An 18,911-nucleotide genomic window follows, 5' to 3' on the forward strand; every position below is an offset into this window, starting at 1 on the left:
AGAGCTATTGCCAGTACTGGTGTTAATAGTGCAAAGAATGAAAAGTAGTGAGAATGAGTTTTAAATCACTCAAATAATGGTGTTAACATCTCGGAAGATTTGGCTGAAACAACCATGATGGGACATTAAGAAAAGATAACTAAAAACGTTCTACATAAGATGAAATTGAAAAACTATAAGAAACTGCGGAAAACTAGTAGGAAGAAAGAAGAGCCAATTTCTTGTACTTGGGTGGGGGAAGAAGGCCCCAGAATGAGATGGGTTTGAAACATCAAGGCACAGACTCCAGCACGTTTCTGACTTTCTGTGGGGGATAAAATAAGGGATTGTGCCAAGGGGTAGAGGGGAAAAGAATGAATGACTTCTATATTTTTTATGGTTAATTTTTTTTAATTTAAGAAGAATACCTGAAAAATCTTATATTTTAAATTAAGCTACACTAAATTAAAGGGATTTTTTTTACAATACAAAAATGAATTAATGTTGAAACATTTTCTTAAGTTAGTGAGGTATAGATTATACTTATCCTTATCATATACATTATATTACTTCTGAAGTAGAATTAGAGGATTTCTTTCTCTCTCCTACCTTCCTAAAGATTTTATTTCAGTGTTCTTAGGGAATATCAAGTAGGATCAGTAGCTTCTGTTACTATCTTTCCATAAGATTGATAGGTAAAAATAAGAAAAAAAGTATAGTTTAAGAAGTAAAAAGTAAAAGAAAGTGTCACTTTTAAATTCTAAAAATTTTAAATATTCAATAATATATATTACATATATTAAATATACAATAGAATCCTACCAACATTGTTTAAAAAGTTTAGTTAGTATATGATCTAATAGAAGTATTCATGAAAAAATTTTTAGATTCTTAATAGATGCTACATTGAACAGAATGAACTTTATAAGATAAGAATAAGTGATTATAAATAAATCAAATCAATATCAATATTAGGGGATAAATTCATTTTACACTTAGGTATGCATTATATGTGTCATGGTAGAGAGGACTTTCATATCATGAGGAGTGATGTTTCTATATATCTGGAGTTGGTAAAGTGTAGCTTTATATGTTATGCTTCAAAGCTGGCATGTCAGGGTGCATGGGTGGCTCTGTCAGTTAAGCATCCAACTCTTGATTTTGGCTCAGGTCATGATCCCAGAGACATGGGATTGAGCCCTGAGTTGGGTCTGCGCTGACAGCACAGAGCCCACTTGGGATTCTCTTTCCCACTCCCTCTGCTTCTCCCCTGAGCTGTCTCTCTCCCAAAATAAATAAGTGAACTTAAAACAAAACAAAACAAAACAACTGGTGCCATGTGCATTTATTTTAAAGGTTATTTCTGCACTGTCAGCGCAGAGCCCAATATGGGACTCAATCTCATGAACTGTGAGATCATGACCTAAGCTGAAATCAAGAGTCTGATGTTTAACTGACTAAAGCACCCAGGTGCCCCATCATATGCATTTTTTAGATGAACTTATTAAATGTAATTTAATAACTACTTGTTGTATATGTATACTATAATATAGAGTTCTGTTATAGCTATGTTGGAAAGATGGCTTACACCCATTAGACAATTACGCTAATTTGCATACAGAAATCCAAATAGTAGTGGGAAACTAAATAGAATCAAGCCCCATAGTGATTGACATAGACATTAAGCATTTCTCTTTTCACTCTGCTACTCCCCATACTACCTTCAGTGACCTTAGTTAAGAACTCACGTTGAGGTCTCCCACATCTTTATCCAACCTGTACCTCCTGCTGAACTTCATCTTCAAATACAGTAAGTCACTACCTCAAATTAAGATGTCTCAGTTTGAACTCAGTACCAACCTTCCACAGAAGGCAGCCATACCTCTCACCTTGTTACTTAAGCCACAGCTCCAGTGTCTCCTTGCTCATCAATCACCAACCCCTGGGGATGCTAATGAGAGACATCTCTCATGCCTGTCCATTTTTCTCCTGCCTCATCACCATTACTATTATTGTTTATCTATAGCACTGAAACTGTTACCCACCTTCTGAACTGTTAATTTTTAGTCTCAGGAAGAATCAACCACCATTATATATACAAAAAGGAACAAACTAAATTTAAATTCATTTAAATGTATATATTTAAGTGTAACACAATAATAGAAAAAAAATTCACCTTATAATTTTCAAATCCCGAGTATATAAAACAGAGAAAGACATTTTGAGAGGATATAGTCATATTTATTTGAGGCAAATAATATATGATAAGCTTCATGTATAAGCTACTAAAAATTAGTGTTCAGTTAGAAAAACAGGAAAATTTGTATGAAAGGCAAATAACACACACAAAAAGAACTAAAGATGGTTAAAATAAGCTTAGGAAAAATGTTGCAGCTTTGTAATTCTAGGATAAAGGGAAAAGAAAACAGCTAACAGACGAGTTACATGTAAAAACTTAAGAGATTAAAAGAATGAAAAGGCAAGGTTGACTCTGAAAGCCTTAACTGGACATCCATTTTTCTTATAAATAACCTGATAATATACACTGGGAACCTATATAAATTTATATATATTTGACCTAGTAAATCTATTTATAAGAATTTATCCTATATGAATATTCTATTTTATACAAAGATACATGCATAATGAGTATCACTCATTGTCTTATTTATTGATTCATTTGGGTTTGTTACATTTATAGAGTATGTTTATAGAAAACTGCCATTGCTGTAATATTGTCTTCCTTTTTTTTAATTTAAATTTTAGTTAAGTTACAGGGAAATATTAGTTTGAGAAGTAGAATGCAGTGCACCCAGTGCTCATCACAAGTGCCCTCCTTAGTAGCCATCACCCATCTAGCCCATCTCCCAGCCACTTCCCTCCATGAAACCACAGTTTGTTCTCTATCATTAGGAGACTCTTGTGGTTTGTTTCCCTCTATTCTCTCTGCCCCCCATATGTTCATCTGTTTGTTTCTTAAATTCCACATAGGAATGAAATCATATGGAATTTGTCCTTCTTGATTGACTTATTTCGTTTAGCATAACACATTCTAGCTCTATCCACATCCTTGCAAATGGGAAGATTTTATTCTTTTTGATGGCTGAGTAATATTCCTCCCCTCTCTCTCTCCCTTTCTCTCTCTATATATATATTTACCACCACATCTTCTTTATCCATTCATCAGTCAATGGACATTTGGGTTTTCTCCATAGTTTGGTTATTGTTGATAATGGTGCTATAAACATTGGGGTTTGAGTACTGCTTCAAATCTATATTTTTGTATTCTTTGGGTAAATACCTAATAGTGCAATTGCTAGACTGTAAGGTTGATCTATATGTTGTTTTTTGAGGAACCTCCATACTGCTCTCCAGAGTGGCTGTACCACTTTGCATTCCTACCAACAGTGTAAGAGGGTTCCCCTTTCTCCACATCCTCACCAACACCTGTTGTTTCTTGTGTTGTTAATTTTAGCCTTTCTGAAAGGTGTAGATAGTATCTCATTGTGATTTTGATTTGTATTTCTCTGATGATGAGTGATGTTAAGCATCTTTTCATGTATCTGTTGGCCATTTCTTTGGAAAAGTGTCTATTCATGTCTTGTGCACAGTTCTTAACTGGATTATTTGTTTTTTGGGTGTTGAGTTTGTTAAGTTCTTTATAGATTTTGGATGCGAACCCTTTTTCAGACATGTCATTTGCAAATATCTTCTCCCATTCAATAGGCTTCCTTTTAGTTTTGTTCACTGTTTCCTTCGCTGTGCAGATTTTTTTTTTCTTGCTGAAATCCCAATAGTTCATGTTTGCTTTTGTTTCCCTTGCCTTCAGCAATGTGTCTAATAAGAAGTAGCTCTGGCAGATGTCAAAGTGGTTGCTGCCTGTGTTCTCCTGTAAGATTTTTATGGCTTCTTGTCTCACATTTAAGTCTTTCATCAATTTGAGTTAATTTTTGAGTATGGTGTAAGAAAGTGATCCAATTTCATTCTTCTGCATGTTGCCCTCTAGTTTTCCCAACACCATTTGTTGAAGAGACTCTTTTTTTCCATTGGATATTCTTTCCTGCTTTGTTGAAGATGAGTTGACCATGTAGTTGTGGGTCCACTTCTGGGTTTTCTTCTTTGTTCCATTGATCTATGTATCTGTTTTTGTGCCGGTACTATACTGTTTTGATGACTATGACTTTGTATTATAGCTTGAAATCTGGAATAGTGATGCCTCCAGTTTTGTTTTTCTTTTTTAGGATTGCTTTGGTTATTCAGGGTCTTTTGTGGTTCCATACAAATTTTAGGATTGTTTGTTCTAGCTCTGTGAAAAATGCTGCTGGTATTTTGATAGTGATTGTATTTAATGTGTAGATTGATTTGAGTAGTACAGACATTTTAACAAGGTTTGTTCTTCCAATCCATGAGCATGAAATGCTTTCCATTTCTTTATGTACTCCTCAATTTCTTTCATAAGTGTTCTTATAGTTTTCAGAGTACAAATCTTTTACCTTTTTAGTTAGGTTTATTTCTGGGTATCTTATTGTTTTTGGTACATTTGCAAATGGGATCTATTCCTTGATTTCTTTTTCTGCTGCTTCTTTATTGGTGTATAGAAATGCAACAGGTTTCTGCATGTTGATTTTATATCCTGCAGCTTTGCTCAATTCATGTATTAGTTCTAGCAAATTTTTGGTTTCAGGTTTTCTACATAGAGTATCATGTCATCTGCAAATAGTGAAAGTTTGACTTTTCCCTGGTGGATTTGGATACTTTTATTTCTTTTTGTTGTCTGATTGCAAAGGCTACAACTTCCAGTACTATATTAAATAGTAGTGGTGAGAGTGGACATCCCTGTCTTGTTCCTGACCATAGGGGAAAGGATCTGTTTTTCCCATTGTGGATGATATTAGCTGTGGGTCTTTAGTATATGGCCTTTATGATGTTGAGGTATGTTTCATCTATCCCTACTTTATTTAGGGTTTATATCAAGAACAATTACTATATTTTGTCAAATACTTTTTCTGCATCTATTGACAGGATCATATGGTTCTTATCCTTTCTTTTATTAATGTGATGTATCACCTTGACTGATTTGTGAATATTGAACTAGTCCTGCAGCCCAGGAATAAATCCCTCTTGATCATGGTGAATAATTGTTTTAATGTACTGTTGAATTCAATTTGCTAGTATCTTGTTGAGAATTTTTGCATCCTTATTCATTTTGGCCTGTAAGTCTCCTTTTTAGTGGAGTCTTTGTCTGGTTTTGGAATCAAGGTAATGGTGGCTTCATAGAATGGGTTTGGAGGTTTCCCTTCTATTTCTATCTTTTGAAACACTATGAGAAGAATAGGTATTAACTCTTCTTTAAATGTCTGGTAGAATTCCCTTGGGAAGCCATTTGGCCCTGGACTCTTGTTTGTTGAGAGACTTTTTATTACTGAATCATTCTCATTTTTTGGTTATGGTTCTGTTCAAGTTTTTCTACTTCTTCCAGTTTTCATTTTTGGTAGTTTGTGAGTATTTAGGAATTTGTCCATTTCTTCTACATTTCCCAGTTTGTTGGCATATAATTTTTCAAAGTATTCTAATTGTATTTCTGTGGTGTTGGTTGTGATCTCTCCTCTTTCATTTGTGATTTTATCTATTTGGGTCCTTTCTCTTTCATTTTGATAAGTCTTTCCAGGGGTTTATTAATTTTGTTTATTTTTTCAAAGAACCACCTCTTAGTTTCATTGATCTTTTCTGTTTTTTTTTTTCTTCTATATCATTTATTTCTGCTCTGATCTTTATTATTCCCCTTCCTCTGCTGGCTTTTGACTTTATTTGATAGTTTTTTGTTTTTATTTTTGTCTGTTTTTCTAGTTTTACATAGCCTAAGGTTAGGCTATGTATTTGGGACATTTATGGAAAATTTTTGGTTTCAGGTTTTCTACATAGAGTATCATGTCATCTGAATTGCAATATACTTCCCTCTTAGGACTGCCTTTGCTGCATTCCAAAGGGTTTAGACTGTTGTATTTTCATTTTCATTTGCTTCCATGTATTTTTTTTTATTTCTTCTTTAATTTCCTGGTTAACCCATTCATTCTTTAGTAGATGTTCTTTAACCTCATATATTTGAGGGCTTTCCAAATTTTTCTGGTGGTCGACTTCAAATTTTATAGTGCTGTGATCTGAAAACATGCATGGTATGATCTCTGTCTTTTTGTACTTGTTGAGAGTTGATTTATGACACAGTATGCGATCTATTCTGGAGAATGTTCCATGTGCACTCAAGAAGAATGTGTATTCTGCTTTAGATGAAATGTTCTGAATATATTCGTTAAGTCCATTCGTTAAGTCCAGTGTGTTATTCAAAGCCATTGCTTCCTTGTTGATTTTCTACTTCAGTGATCTATCCATTGCTGTGAGTGGGGTGTTAAAGTCCCACACTATTATTGGATTATTATCAGTGTGTTTATGTTTGTTATTAATTGATTTATATATTTGGTTTCCTTCAAGTTGGGGGCATAAATATTTACAACTGTTAGATCTTCTTGATGGATAGACGGTGAATTACAATATAATGCCTTTCTTCATCTCTTGTTACAGTCTTTTGTTTTAAAATCTAGTTTGTCTGATATAAGTATGGCTACTCCAGCTTTCTATTGATGTCCATTAGCATAACAGACAGTTCTCTATTCCCTCACTTTGAATCTGCAGGTGTCTTTAGGTCTAAAATGAGTCTCTTACAGGCAGCATATAGACAGATCTTCTTTTTTTAACTATTCTGATACCCTATGTCTTTTGATTGGAGCATTTAATCCATTTTCATTCAGAGTAAGTATTGAAATATATGAATTTAGTACCATTGTGTTACCTATGGAGTTGATATTTCTGGTGATGCTCTATGGTCCTTTCTAGTCTTTGTTGCTTTTTTTTTTTTCCTCCACTCAGAGTTCCCCTTAAAATTTATCGTAGTTCTGGTTTAGTGGTCACAAACTCTTTTAGTTTTTGTTTGGGACCTTTTTATTTCTCCTTCTCTTGTGAATGATGGCCTTGCTGGGTAGAGTGTTCTTGGCTGCATATTTTTTCACATTCTGCACACTGAATATCTTTTGCAACTCCTTTCTGGCCTGCCATGTTTCTGTGGACAGATCTGTTGCAAACCTGATCTGTCTTCCCCTGTAGGTTAAGGGCTTTTTTTTTTTCCCTTGCTGCTTTCAGGATTCTTTCCTTGTCTGTGTATTTTGTGAATTTGACTATGATATGTATTAGAGATAATGAGCTTTTGTTGCATTTAATGAGAGTTCTCTGTGCTTCTTGAATTTTGATGTATGTCACCCTCCCCAAATTACAGAAGTTTTCAGCAATAATTTACTCACATAAACTTTTGCCCCTTTTTCTCTCTTTTTGTCTTCTGGGATTCCTGTGATACAAATGTTATTACATTTTAATAAATCACTGAGTTTCCTAAGTCTGTCTTCATGATCCCTGATCTTTGCTTCCCTCTTGTTTCAGCTTCATTATTTTGCATAATTTTATCTTCTGTATTGTTCTTTCACTCCTCTGCCTTATCCATCCTCATTTTTATGGCCTCCATTTGGGTTTGCATCTTGGTTATAGTATTTTTAATTTTGGCCTGAGTAGATTTTAGTTCTTTTATCTCTGCAGGAATTGACTTTCTGGTGTCTTCTATGCTTTTTTCAACCCCAGCTACTATCCTTAAAATCATTGTTTTAAATTCTGGTTCCGACACCTTACTTACATCTGCATTGATTAAATCTCTGGTCATAATTTCTTCCTGTTCTTTCTTTTCAGGGGAATTCCTCCATCTTGTCATTTTGGAGGAAGAAACAACAACAGTAATAATAGAATGAAATAAAAATTAAAAAATCAAAAATAATTCTTTAGGTCCTAGATCTTAGGTGTGTTTTGGTTTGCTTGTTAAGAGAAGCTGCCACGTTCTTTCTCTCAAATTATGAAGATTGTTCTGTTAATCCTCAGATCAATTTCCTAGGTATCCAAAATGGTTTGATGTTGACCTAGCTGTGTTCAAGAGAAGAGAGAAGCCCAGGATCCCCTTACTACTCTGGCATCTTAACTCTTTCTGCCATAATATTGTCTTCCTAATCAGCAACATAAAATTCTTCTGCATGTATTCATATCTTCTAGGTAGCACAGTGGATCTTATACATTTTCTTTTTAAAGTTTATCCCTAGACAGTTTGAGTTTTAGATTGCTGCTAGGAATTTATCCCTTTTTAAATTATATTTAATATTATGTAAGAAATCCATTGATTTGAATATTTAAAAAAACCTGCCATTTAATTAATTAATTAATTTATTAATTTATTTATTTATGTGCATATTTATATATTTATTTTAATATGCATCCTTATTTATATAACAAAGGCTGAGGTATTTTTTTTTTATTCATTTTTTTTTTAAGTAAACTCTAGGTCCAAGGTGGAGCTCAAACTCATGGCCCTGATCAAGAGTTGAATGCTTTGTGGACTGAGCCAGCTAGGGGCCCCTATTTTTTGTTTTCTATTTTAAAAATTATTTTTGGTTGATTTGCTTGGATTTATGAGATAGACATATGATGATAATCTTGCTTTATCTTCTAAAAATATTTATAACTCATATTTGGTTTTCTTGTCTCACTGTTTTTACATAAAACTTCCAGAAGGATTTTAATATATATTAAGGAACTATTCTTAAATTTTTATTTTGGCAGAATAGACACTAAATTTTATTGTATAATTTTTCAGCATCTGTTGAGATAACAAACATATATTTTTTCCTTTTGGCATTGTTTTTCTTATCACATATGGTTTAATGTGATTTCCTAATATGTTAAGGGTTTAATACTAGGGTTATGCTAACCTTGTACAAACTGAGTAGCTTCTAGGGCTTTTCTAAAACTAATGGAAGAGTTAATGTAGTACAGGTATAATGCATTTCCTAATGTTTGGGTGAACATTAAATCATTTATTCTGAAGAAAACATTTAGACCTAATGTGAGTATTTTATAATTTTATAATGTTATTAATTTCTTTGATCTTTATTAGCTTTCTTAGGGCTCGCTCTCTTCTTGAGTCAATATTAGTCATGCATATGTTCCTTAAAATTACCTATATTATTAAGATTTACACATTTTACCATAGGTTTTTGTGATTAATTTTTTCTTAATGGCTTTTTTCCCTTAATATTTGTTTCTCTGGCTATAATCTATATAACTGGGTTATTTACTTCTTTTCTTCTTTTCTTAATTAGCTATGCCAGCAATTTGTCTATTTATTGGACTTTAAAACGAACTAGCTCTTGGATTTATACATTCATTTTCCTTTTTTATTTCTCTTTTTCATTTTGTTAATTTTTTTTCTTAACTTATTAATTCCTTCCCTTGTTTTCCTTATGGCCTTTTTTTTACTCCTATATCTTAATTTGGATGCTTAGTTAATTTTTGTTCATTCTTCTTTAATAATAAAAGTATTTAAAGATCTTAATTTTTCTGGGATAAACTTCATTCACATCCCATGTATTTTTTTTAACTTTTTTTTTTACATTTATTTTTGAGAGACAGAGAGAGACAGAGCACAAGTCGGGGAGGGGCAGAGAGAGAAGGAGACACAGAATTGGAAGCAGGCTCCAGGCTCTGAGCTTACAGCATAGAGCCCGATGTGGGGCTCAAACTCACAAACTGTGAGATCATGACCTGAGCCAAAGTTGGATGCTTAACCGACTGAGCCACCTAGGTGCCCGACATCCCATGTATTTTGATGTCAGTTGTTGTTATTGTTATTATTAAATGGTCTATGACTAGAGTTTTGATTTATTCTTGGAGACAGACTTTATTTAGGAGAAACTTTTCTTTGTTATTTAATATTTGTTTATTCTCTTATACTGACTTCAAATATTATAGCACAATGTACACACATATTGACCTATAAAAATATTTTTTTGCTTTTTGGAATTAAATATTCTTGTCTAAAATATGACTAATATCTAAAATTACTCCATGGCCTTTGAAAATGTTATTTTATATATCAAGAGCTATGGACCAAATTGTGTTCCCTCCAAATTTACATGTTGAATCCCTAAACCATAATGTGATGTTGTTTGGAGATGGAGCCTTTGGAGATAATTAGGTTTAGATGAGGTAATGAGGGTGGGGCCCTCGTAATGAGATTAGTGCCCTTATGGGAAGAGACACCAGAGACCTCCATCTCCATCTTCTTCTCTCTGTGTGTCTCTTTTTCTCCTTCCCGAGGAACGAAATCAGCCAGTACCTTGATCTTTTACTTTCTAACTTCCAGGACTGTGAGAAAATAAATTTCTGTCGTTTAAGTCCCCTAGTGTACACGATTTTGTTATGGTAGCAATAGAAGATGGTGAATGGCATAATCTTACCAACCTAATTACCTTCATTTTTGTGTATCCCTTTCCAACTGTTGCTTGTATATGTCCATACTGGGCTGTATAATTGTTTTATATGGTGAAGAGCATGGTTTTAATTGGAAGCTGGGAATATGCCTGACGCCAAGAAAGAAATAGACTTTGTTTTTCTGGTAATTGAAGAATCTGGAGAAATAGCTCAGCTTTGGAAAAGGGAGGTCATGTGTCAATAATGGTTATTTAAAAATTTAATGCCAGGACAAGACCACCCAGAATGAAATAATGAAGACTTAAAGGCAATTGCATACTGCTTAAATCTAAATGCATCTAATTGACTGATGCATACCTATGTACCTGAAATTATCTTGTCATATGTAGCTTGTACACTGGGATTTTCTAGCAGTGGAAGAAAATGAATAATTTCCAGTGGCCTACTACATGTGCCAAACTATGTAATACAATGTGATGAAATGAAGTATAAGAGAGGTATAGGAGGAGAACTATGTGTTACTCTCAGGAGCCATAACAAAGCAGCTCAATTATGATAATTATGAATTGTAGTTTTGTGTTTAAAAGTTTATCGCAAAGGCTCTAAGGACTTAGCTTAATTTACATCTCTTACTAATTAATTAATCAACTAATCAAGTCAACATACACTTACAGAGTGCTTACTAAAAGCCAGCACTCTGTGAGGCTTTGGAGAAAAAGGGGAATAAAACATGTTCTCTTTCTTCAAGAGCTGGCAATGGAATTGGAACACAATTACACTACAATGTGATCAAGTCTGGAAACACATAATTATAATATAATGTGGTCAGGTTTGCAGAGTGTCCGAGGCCACACAGCTAGCTAGCTGTAGGCACAAAAAAAAGATCAGAATTCTGATTTCTTTATTCTGAGCCCGCTGTTATTTCTACTACAATAATATTGCCTTTCACAAAATATTAAATATAAGCAAATAAAGCTAAATGTAATTTAAAGTCTGAATCATCAAGATTTATTTGAAAATCACCAAACCTGGACGCAGCTGGATCAACACTTCTCCTGGTGTCACCTGTGTATTCATTTCATTTTCACTTGCTATTACATGCACCGATGGGTATTCTATCGAATCAATTGAGCAGCCTTTGCTTATTAAATTGGAAATAATATCACAACGTTCACTTCTTGATCCACCTGAAATGAAATCCTGTTTAAAAGAAGGAAAATCACTGATGTTTTTAGTGCATACCGTCTCAATTATAACCAAAGAAAACCACACAGCAAATATTGTAAAGAAGCCATCTTCCAATGTCACAAAACTTATGCAACTATTCAAAATATCTGCTTGTTTCCAAAAAGAATACTAAAAAAAATTTGTCTTAAATAAAGCTTTAATTCCTAAATCTTATCTAAAAAGAAGAAAATTAAAGAGGAGATTTAAACCAAGTACTTTAAATATTGTTAACTGATCACTGTAAAATCATTCCAACTTAATTCTTTATAAATATTTTACATTGGAAAGACTACTTCAAAAGAAAATTTATCCAAAATAGACCATTCATTCATTCCAAATGTAAGTCTCATTTCTCAAATAACCCAATTGGTGTATGCATTATAAATTTTTATGTTTGGAATATGAGACAGGATCCTCAGGAGTCACATGCCCAATGTAAGGTACTGAAAATTCACAAAAGGATGAACTGGAGATGTATATTTCTTAGACCACGAAATTCCCCATCTTAGACATACAATAGCCTATAAATAATTTAATAAACCAAGAAAGATGTTCATAATGAGGCTGGAAGATAGAAAATAGGAGCTAAAATTATACTGGATTTGCAAATGAATCTAGAACTTTTATTACCATTCAGCATTGGTTAGTTGATCTTTATTCAATAGCCATTCAAGAAACTTGGAATTAGTGGAACAAGCTTAAAATTTAACTTATCCTGAGGAAAAAAAATTGATATTTTTATTTTTCATGTAACCATTCATGTTTTCCCCTAAGAACAGGAAATGTATTAAAAAGTATAGAAATATATTTTATTATATATAATGTTGGCCTGAATTATTTGGAACATTTGCTTACACAGTAGCTAGATTATTTGCTCAGTGATTTTACTGGCAGTGGCTATTATGATCTGACATTCAGTCATTCCTCCTTTAGTTCAGCTGATCCAGGGAATTGGGTTTCCAATTAATCATTCAATCAAAGAATACAGATTGAATACTTACACAGGGTCAGTAGTTTTTAGGTGCTGAGGATACAGAATGGAACAAGACAGAGACCTTGTCAAAGAGTCAATAGGCCATTGGTGAATCCAGCCATTAAACAAGTAAATGTAATTATTATAGGCATTAGATTTAGGGGAAGCATAGAATTTCAAAGGGTTATGGAAGAAGGAAATTATCAAGTTCAATATTAGTTGAATATTAGATCACTAATTATGAATAGTAACATCTGTGTCACTGGTATAGATGGGATGGTCGTAGGCAATATAAAAACATTCACACAAAGATTTTAATTCCTCTCTTAATTTAGAACAGGGGTTCAAAAACTAGGCCTGGTGGTACAAATACAATAATCCATGCCCTGTTTTTGTATTGCTTGAGTGCTAAAAAAAATGCATTCTACCTTTTAAAAATGCTGTTAAGTGATTAAAAAAGAACATACAAGAGAAACAGTATGTGGCCCATAAAACTTAAAAAATATTTACTGTACTGATATTTACAGTACTGATCCTGAATTAGAGTGTGAAGCACCCTTGTAATATAAATATATTAAGAGATATTAAGAGGATATATATAAAGGATATATTCTTTTCAATTAAGATTTCCAGCTGTCATTTGGTAAATGACTTCATGGGAATAGAAAAATTCAATTTGCTTTGCTATTGACCATACACCCAGATTTTTATCATGATGTTTAAAAATCTCCAAAGCCTTAATTTCTTGTATCCAAATTTATTCTGTCCATTGATAAAACTTAGAGGTACTCAATATAAGATTTAGCTCAAAGAACGATGGCATATATTGCTATCATATGTATCACGTTCCTTCAGAAAGCTCCAAGATAGATGAGAGGATCCTTCCTGTCCTAGAGTTTGAGCAATATTGAGGGTACTTAAGACTTGGTACCTCTATGTTCATGACAGGCCATAAAGGGCTACATGCATTTAATAGATGGAAAAACACCAAGACTGCAAATCAAGAAAAGAAATAAAATACAAGTAATTCTGATTTTTCTTTTCATCTAGGGATTCTGTTATTTGTGTACACAGAAATGGAAAAGAAGGGAGTACAGTTAATTCACTGCAACTATACATCACGCTATGCCATTTGACCTTTAAATGTCAAATCATTTTGCTGAAATAGGCAAAATAGTCTCAATTATTTTGCAATGTCTGAATCAGCATGGCTGTTTTTACTCTGCTGTAAAAACTGAGTTAGAAAAGCACTGCCAATTTGACAATTAGGTTTGAGAAGGGAAGAAAAGACCGTGACATCAAAATAAAGAATGGAATGCTGCCCCTGCCCACTGCGGCCTACTTTCCACTTTGTATAAAAGAAAAGAATTTGAAACCACACCCTTTTAATTTGTGGTGTTTTGTGTCATTTTAATTTCTTCTAATGCTTGTGTTTTATTTTTTCTACACGAAATACACAAGCAAAACCATACTCCTTCTGCATCTAAATCCCATTTGTAAATGAAAAGCCCAGGTTTGAAGTCACCTCAGGTAGCTTTTCATCATTTGTTACTTTTATCCATTCAATATAATTATTTGTGGAAAAAATAAGAAAACCTTTTTCTTCTTATTTCTGAGTCTTTCTGATTTCCAAACATGGCAATCTGCACGGAAATGAAAGAACTCTATCATGTTCCTTTTGACGGTGAATACCTTTGTGTTGTATTTTAGTATAATTACGTTCGAAGGCTGCCCTCTGAACTTCTGACTATGTGATCACAATCTGTGTATGACATAGCATGCAGGAGAAGAAGAGAATTCTTCAAAACTCATCAAGTCTTTTACATATGTTAAAAAGGAGCTTGATGCGTTAAACTAGGCAATACTGATAAGGTCTTTTTCATCCTAATTATTTTACAATTATTTTTATGTAACATGGAGAGAAAGAGCAGGCAAAACATCTAGAACATCAGGTTAACATGCTATACAAGAATGTAGGCAAATTGAATATACCCTGTCCAAATTTTCTAGTGATCTTTTACTTTTGACCAGCCTTGAAAATTATACAAACCAAGCTTAATTTGTTAGTTTTAACTATTCTGATCATGAACACAGAAAAAAAACTAAACAAAACAAAAGCCTATTCTTTCCCCACACCTCCACTCTCATTGGTTAAGAAATAAAAGACATCAGTTGCATATGTGTCTAATGGTGGGTAATCTTTCAAAATTAATCATTGTATTCTTCTTCTCAAGGATGTCAGGTCAGCCTGCAAGGAGTGGACAGCTCCTTCTGTTAATGATATGCTAGTAGCTGAGTCCTAACACTGCTTGCTTCCCCCTAAGTTGTGTTCTTAACACAGTCCTCTTGGTTTCCTAAACCTGAATGAGTTGCTTTGGAGTCTCACTCAAGTTCTTTTAGTAACAACTCCATTTCTTAAGCAATGCCTGTGTCAAATGCTTGTCACATACGGTTTCATTTAATCCTCACAACAGTATGTCATAGGTACAATTTTTATTTCCATTTTAGAGCTAAGGAAAACTGAGGTTCAGAGTAGTTAGAGTAATGTATGCAAGTTTATATGGTTAGAAACTGATGGTCCTGGGATTTGAACCCAAGTTGACCTCATTTCAGAGCCTGCATTTTCAACACATGAATTAGATGGCCCTGTACTACACAGAAGGATATTCTGGAACACAAACAGCCAAGTGATTTCCAAATGTTTTCTGAGATCCTCTTCTGAAACATTTGATCAACAGCAGACATGGGTTTGCCTCCTGTGCTCTGGCAGCCACCTCACATTTCTCCTTGGATTACCTCTTGCCATTTGGCCACCAATTTCTCTGAATACTCAAAATCTTTCCTTTTGTGGCAGGACTGACATTTGCTATTCCCATAACTGAGCCTCTCCAGATTTTCTGTGCCAGCGGCGATATCAGATAAAGGGGTCTCTCTGGAACTTGGAATTTTATATGGCTGGCATGTTACATTTGGCTGACAGCTGGGTTTCTTAATCATCTTTTGAGAGTTCCTCTAAGCTACACTTAATAAAGTTCTGAGCAGCTGACATCAAGTTGACACAAATTTCATGGCTTCCTTAGTGAAAATCTAAAATGGAGTATTGGCCTAGGGTCAGGAAATATAAAGCCATGAAACACTCTTGACAGAAAAACCTAGAAGTAAATTCCAAACTCAGGGTTATAGAAATGAGGAAAGGAAGGCTCAGAGAATAGAGTGAGTTCTGTCTGGTCATTTGGCTCATAGGAGGTGATGGGACTTGTCATAGAAATTCTGGAATTGTCCTCTCTCTGACATTGCCTCTTTCCATGGGTTCTGGTGAAGCACTGCCTAGTTTCGAGTGACATCTGATTTCCTCACTGGTAAAGGCTAGAGTATATCCAAGAAGCCTTTGGGTTGTCAGTAGGAGACACTTTCAGACATGGCTAAGACTACTTTGTGAACCCCTCCTCTGTCTCTTTACTGACTTGCTTTAGAAGAAAGTAATGTCCACCATCCTTTGCTACTTTTTAGCTTTCTTTTTCCTTCTGGGAGATGCATAAGTTATAGGCAAGTAGTAACAGGAGAGGTTGGAAAGATGATGGTAGGTGCAGTTTTTTTTTTTTTTTTTTTTTAAGGGCTAATAAATGCTTATCGCGTGACCGAACGGTGGAACCCCGAACTGGGCTGCCCCAGCCTTGCCTCCCTTCCTCCCCGAGGTGCCGAGGTCCCGAAGCAACCCGCGCTACCCTGCCCCTGACCTTTCTCCCGCGGGTCAGTTAAACCGGTAGGTGCAGTTTTTGAGTAAAATCAGAGAAGGCAAAAGCTAGAGATCTTCATAGCAAGCAAAAGGTCATTAAATATCTCCTTGTTCCAATTCCCAAGAGCTACATAAACAAATGTAAAGTTATCTCTGTAATTTCACAAAAGAACCCCAGATTATAGATGGCTTTTTCATTGCAACTTATTATGTAAAGTAGTTCTGATGGAAGAATATCAACAAAAGAAAAAATTCACAAAACAACTTCACAGCCAGGAAAGAAGGAATGCATTATATTTGTTTTACTAAGAAGTTTGTTATTGGGGTACGTTTCTCTTGTTAGAATATAAAAACACTAATTTTGAACAATAAAAGATTTCTGATTTATTCTCCATTCCACAGAATTTAAATGTACACAGTATCACACGAATAGGGTCACATGTCAAAGGAAAAGCATCCCATTTTTCATAAGTAACTAATGAATTGATATACAATGTTATGAAATGGAGTAAATAACTTATCTTTAAGTATTTCAAATAAAAACAAATGAAACAGCCCTATAAACTAACTTGCTTTTCTTTAATAAGCAAGTACAAGACTACAATCCAACTAGGATATATAACCTAATGCCCCAAGCTGTAGCAAGAATTTCACACAAAACCTACTGACCTATCAAAAGTCACTATCTGTGTTTGCCAATTCTCTCTATAGGACAGATGGAAAACATAAAATGGCTTGCACTTCATTTCAAAATTACCATAATTTTCCTAATGAAAAGGTTATACTTTATTTTACAGTTAGCCAGATATGCTGTTTCTAAGCATATAACCAAATAAAATTTTCCTGATGCTCAGCATTGTCTTTCTTTTTCCTGATGCACCTTCAAAGCACAAAATATTAGGGCAATAAAATCATGCCTAGAGAAGTCAACTGTGAAGAACAGGGAAAGAGAAAAGAAGAGAAAAGAGAAGAGAAGAGAAAGGAAGAAAGAAGAAAGAAAATAAGAAAGAAAAAGGCACACCTCTTGAGCACACCATCCACATTCCGGACCCAGAGCAAGGCACTTGGTGCAGGAAGCTGCATTCGAGGATGTACATCTATTGTCTTCTGTAATGGAGGATAAAATGAGGTGTTACTCTCATATTGAGAAGTATATACAATTCTAAACCAAAATGTATTTTGAAAACCGAAATAAGCTGACCACTAGTTTTAAGTACATGACACTAAAAAATACATAATTTCTTTGGGAAGGGGTAAGGTTAACTACATAACAATTAACAGATACATTTCCTGGATAGTTATTATTTGGTTTTGTAAGGTTGGAAAAAAGTAGGGTGATTAAAATGTAATTTAGGTAGGTTTGGGGTTTGGCTTGAATTCTACTACAATAGTAAAAGACGATCCACATTTTTTTAGTGTGCTAAAGTTTCACTATATTTCATATTATCTGAACTAATGAGGCATTTTTGGATCTAGAATTTTTCCCTGTAAAAATAGTCATACACTGACCCCAATCTGAACATGTCAATCCATGTTGGGTTATAGTGAATTAACTTTCTGAAAAATGATCTTGATTTCTTGAGAAATGATGACATATAGAATAAATGGGGATTCTGATTGTGTTAATATTGATTACTTTGGCTTGATGGATACCAGAACCAAATGTAGCAGCATGATTCAGCATTTTAGATACAAAGTAACTGAATGAGTTTAGTTTACCCAATGTAATTTTTCTTACTGGATCACTTCCAGATTGTGACCAATTCACTTGTCCATAGATTCCCACTTGGCTGTGACATTTTAGTAACGTGGCTGTGTCTGGAAACTATTTACCTTTATCCCTAGCCACTAACTACTTGTATCATTATAAGGAGGCTTATCATTATGAGCTTAAACACATAAAATATAATAAAGCATGAGTCATAAATTATTTTACCATGAGTTTTTAGTGGAATAATCACATACTTCCTACAGTCCATCCTTTACTATGAAATCACTGGACACTGGAAATCACAGCATTTTATTCATCTCACCCACAGGCATACAGTAAATAACACAGACATTCTAGCTGTAAGTAGTTCACAGTCTGGGTGAGGAGATAACTATATAGGCAAACAATAAAATACAACGTGATAAGCACAACGAGAGATATCACCAAGGCACTATGGGCACACAGTTAGGGGCTTCTCTGCTCTGGAGGGAAGGATAGGGGTTGGGGGGAGAGGGTATGTTTAAGGATGACTCCATAAAGGCAGTGATATCTAGTATGTCTCTTTGACATTTCACTTTTTTTCTTCTAATCTGTGTTTATCTTTTTAAAAAATGTAATGAAAGAGGGCCATGTGTGTTTGTGTGTGTATATATAATCACACAGGGATGTGGTAGTTTGAAAAGGGATGGAACCCACAAAATTTCTGGTTGTCCCCATCCAATCAGTTTTTCTTTTTCTTCTCTCTCAACTTGCCCCAACATTCTACAATACAGGATTAAAGCTGCTGTGACCTAGAGGTGGCATGTGGTGGGCTTTGGCAGTGGGAAGATAAAAAGAGAAACTCCAAGAGAGTAAATATAGCAGAGAGGTACTAAGTGGGGTAATAGTGAGCACCCTTCCTCTGTATTTCCCCAGACAACCAACAGGTTAAG

General features: G+C 34.3%; 1 protein-coding gene across 1 annotated transcript in view; it reads right to left on the minus strand.

The window, feature by feature from the left end:
* ITGB8 (integrin subunit beta 8) overlaps positions 1-18,911 on the minus strand; it is an 85,771-nt gene that overhangs the window by 40,575 nt on the left and 26,285 nt on the right. Inside the window, exons 2-3 of the mRNA XM_040472469.1 lie at positions 17,290-17,375; positions 11,361-11,532 (exon numbers count right to left, since the gene is read on the minus strand). Of these exons, the coding sequence (XP_040328403.1) occupies positions 11,361-11,532; positions 17,290-17,375 (258 nt within the window). The remainder of the gene's footprint in view (positions 1-11,360; positions 11,533-17,289; positions 17,376-18,911) is intronic.

This window comes from Herpailurus yagouaroundi, unplaced genomic scaffold (assembly GCF_014898765.1).
Source record: "Herpailurus yagouaroundi ecotype Mexico unplaced genomic scaffold, PumYag 100, whole genome shotgun sequence".
Taxonomy (NCBI): Eukaryota; Metazoa; Chordata; class Mammalia; order Carnivora; family Felidae; genus Herpailurus; species Herpailurus yagouaroundi.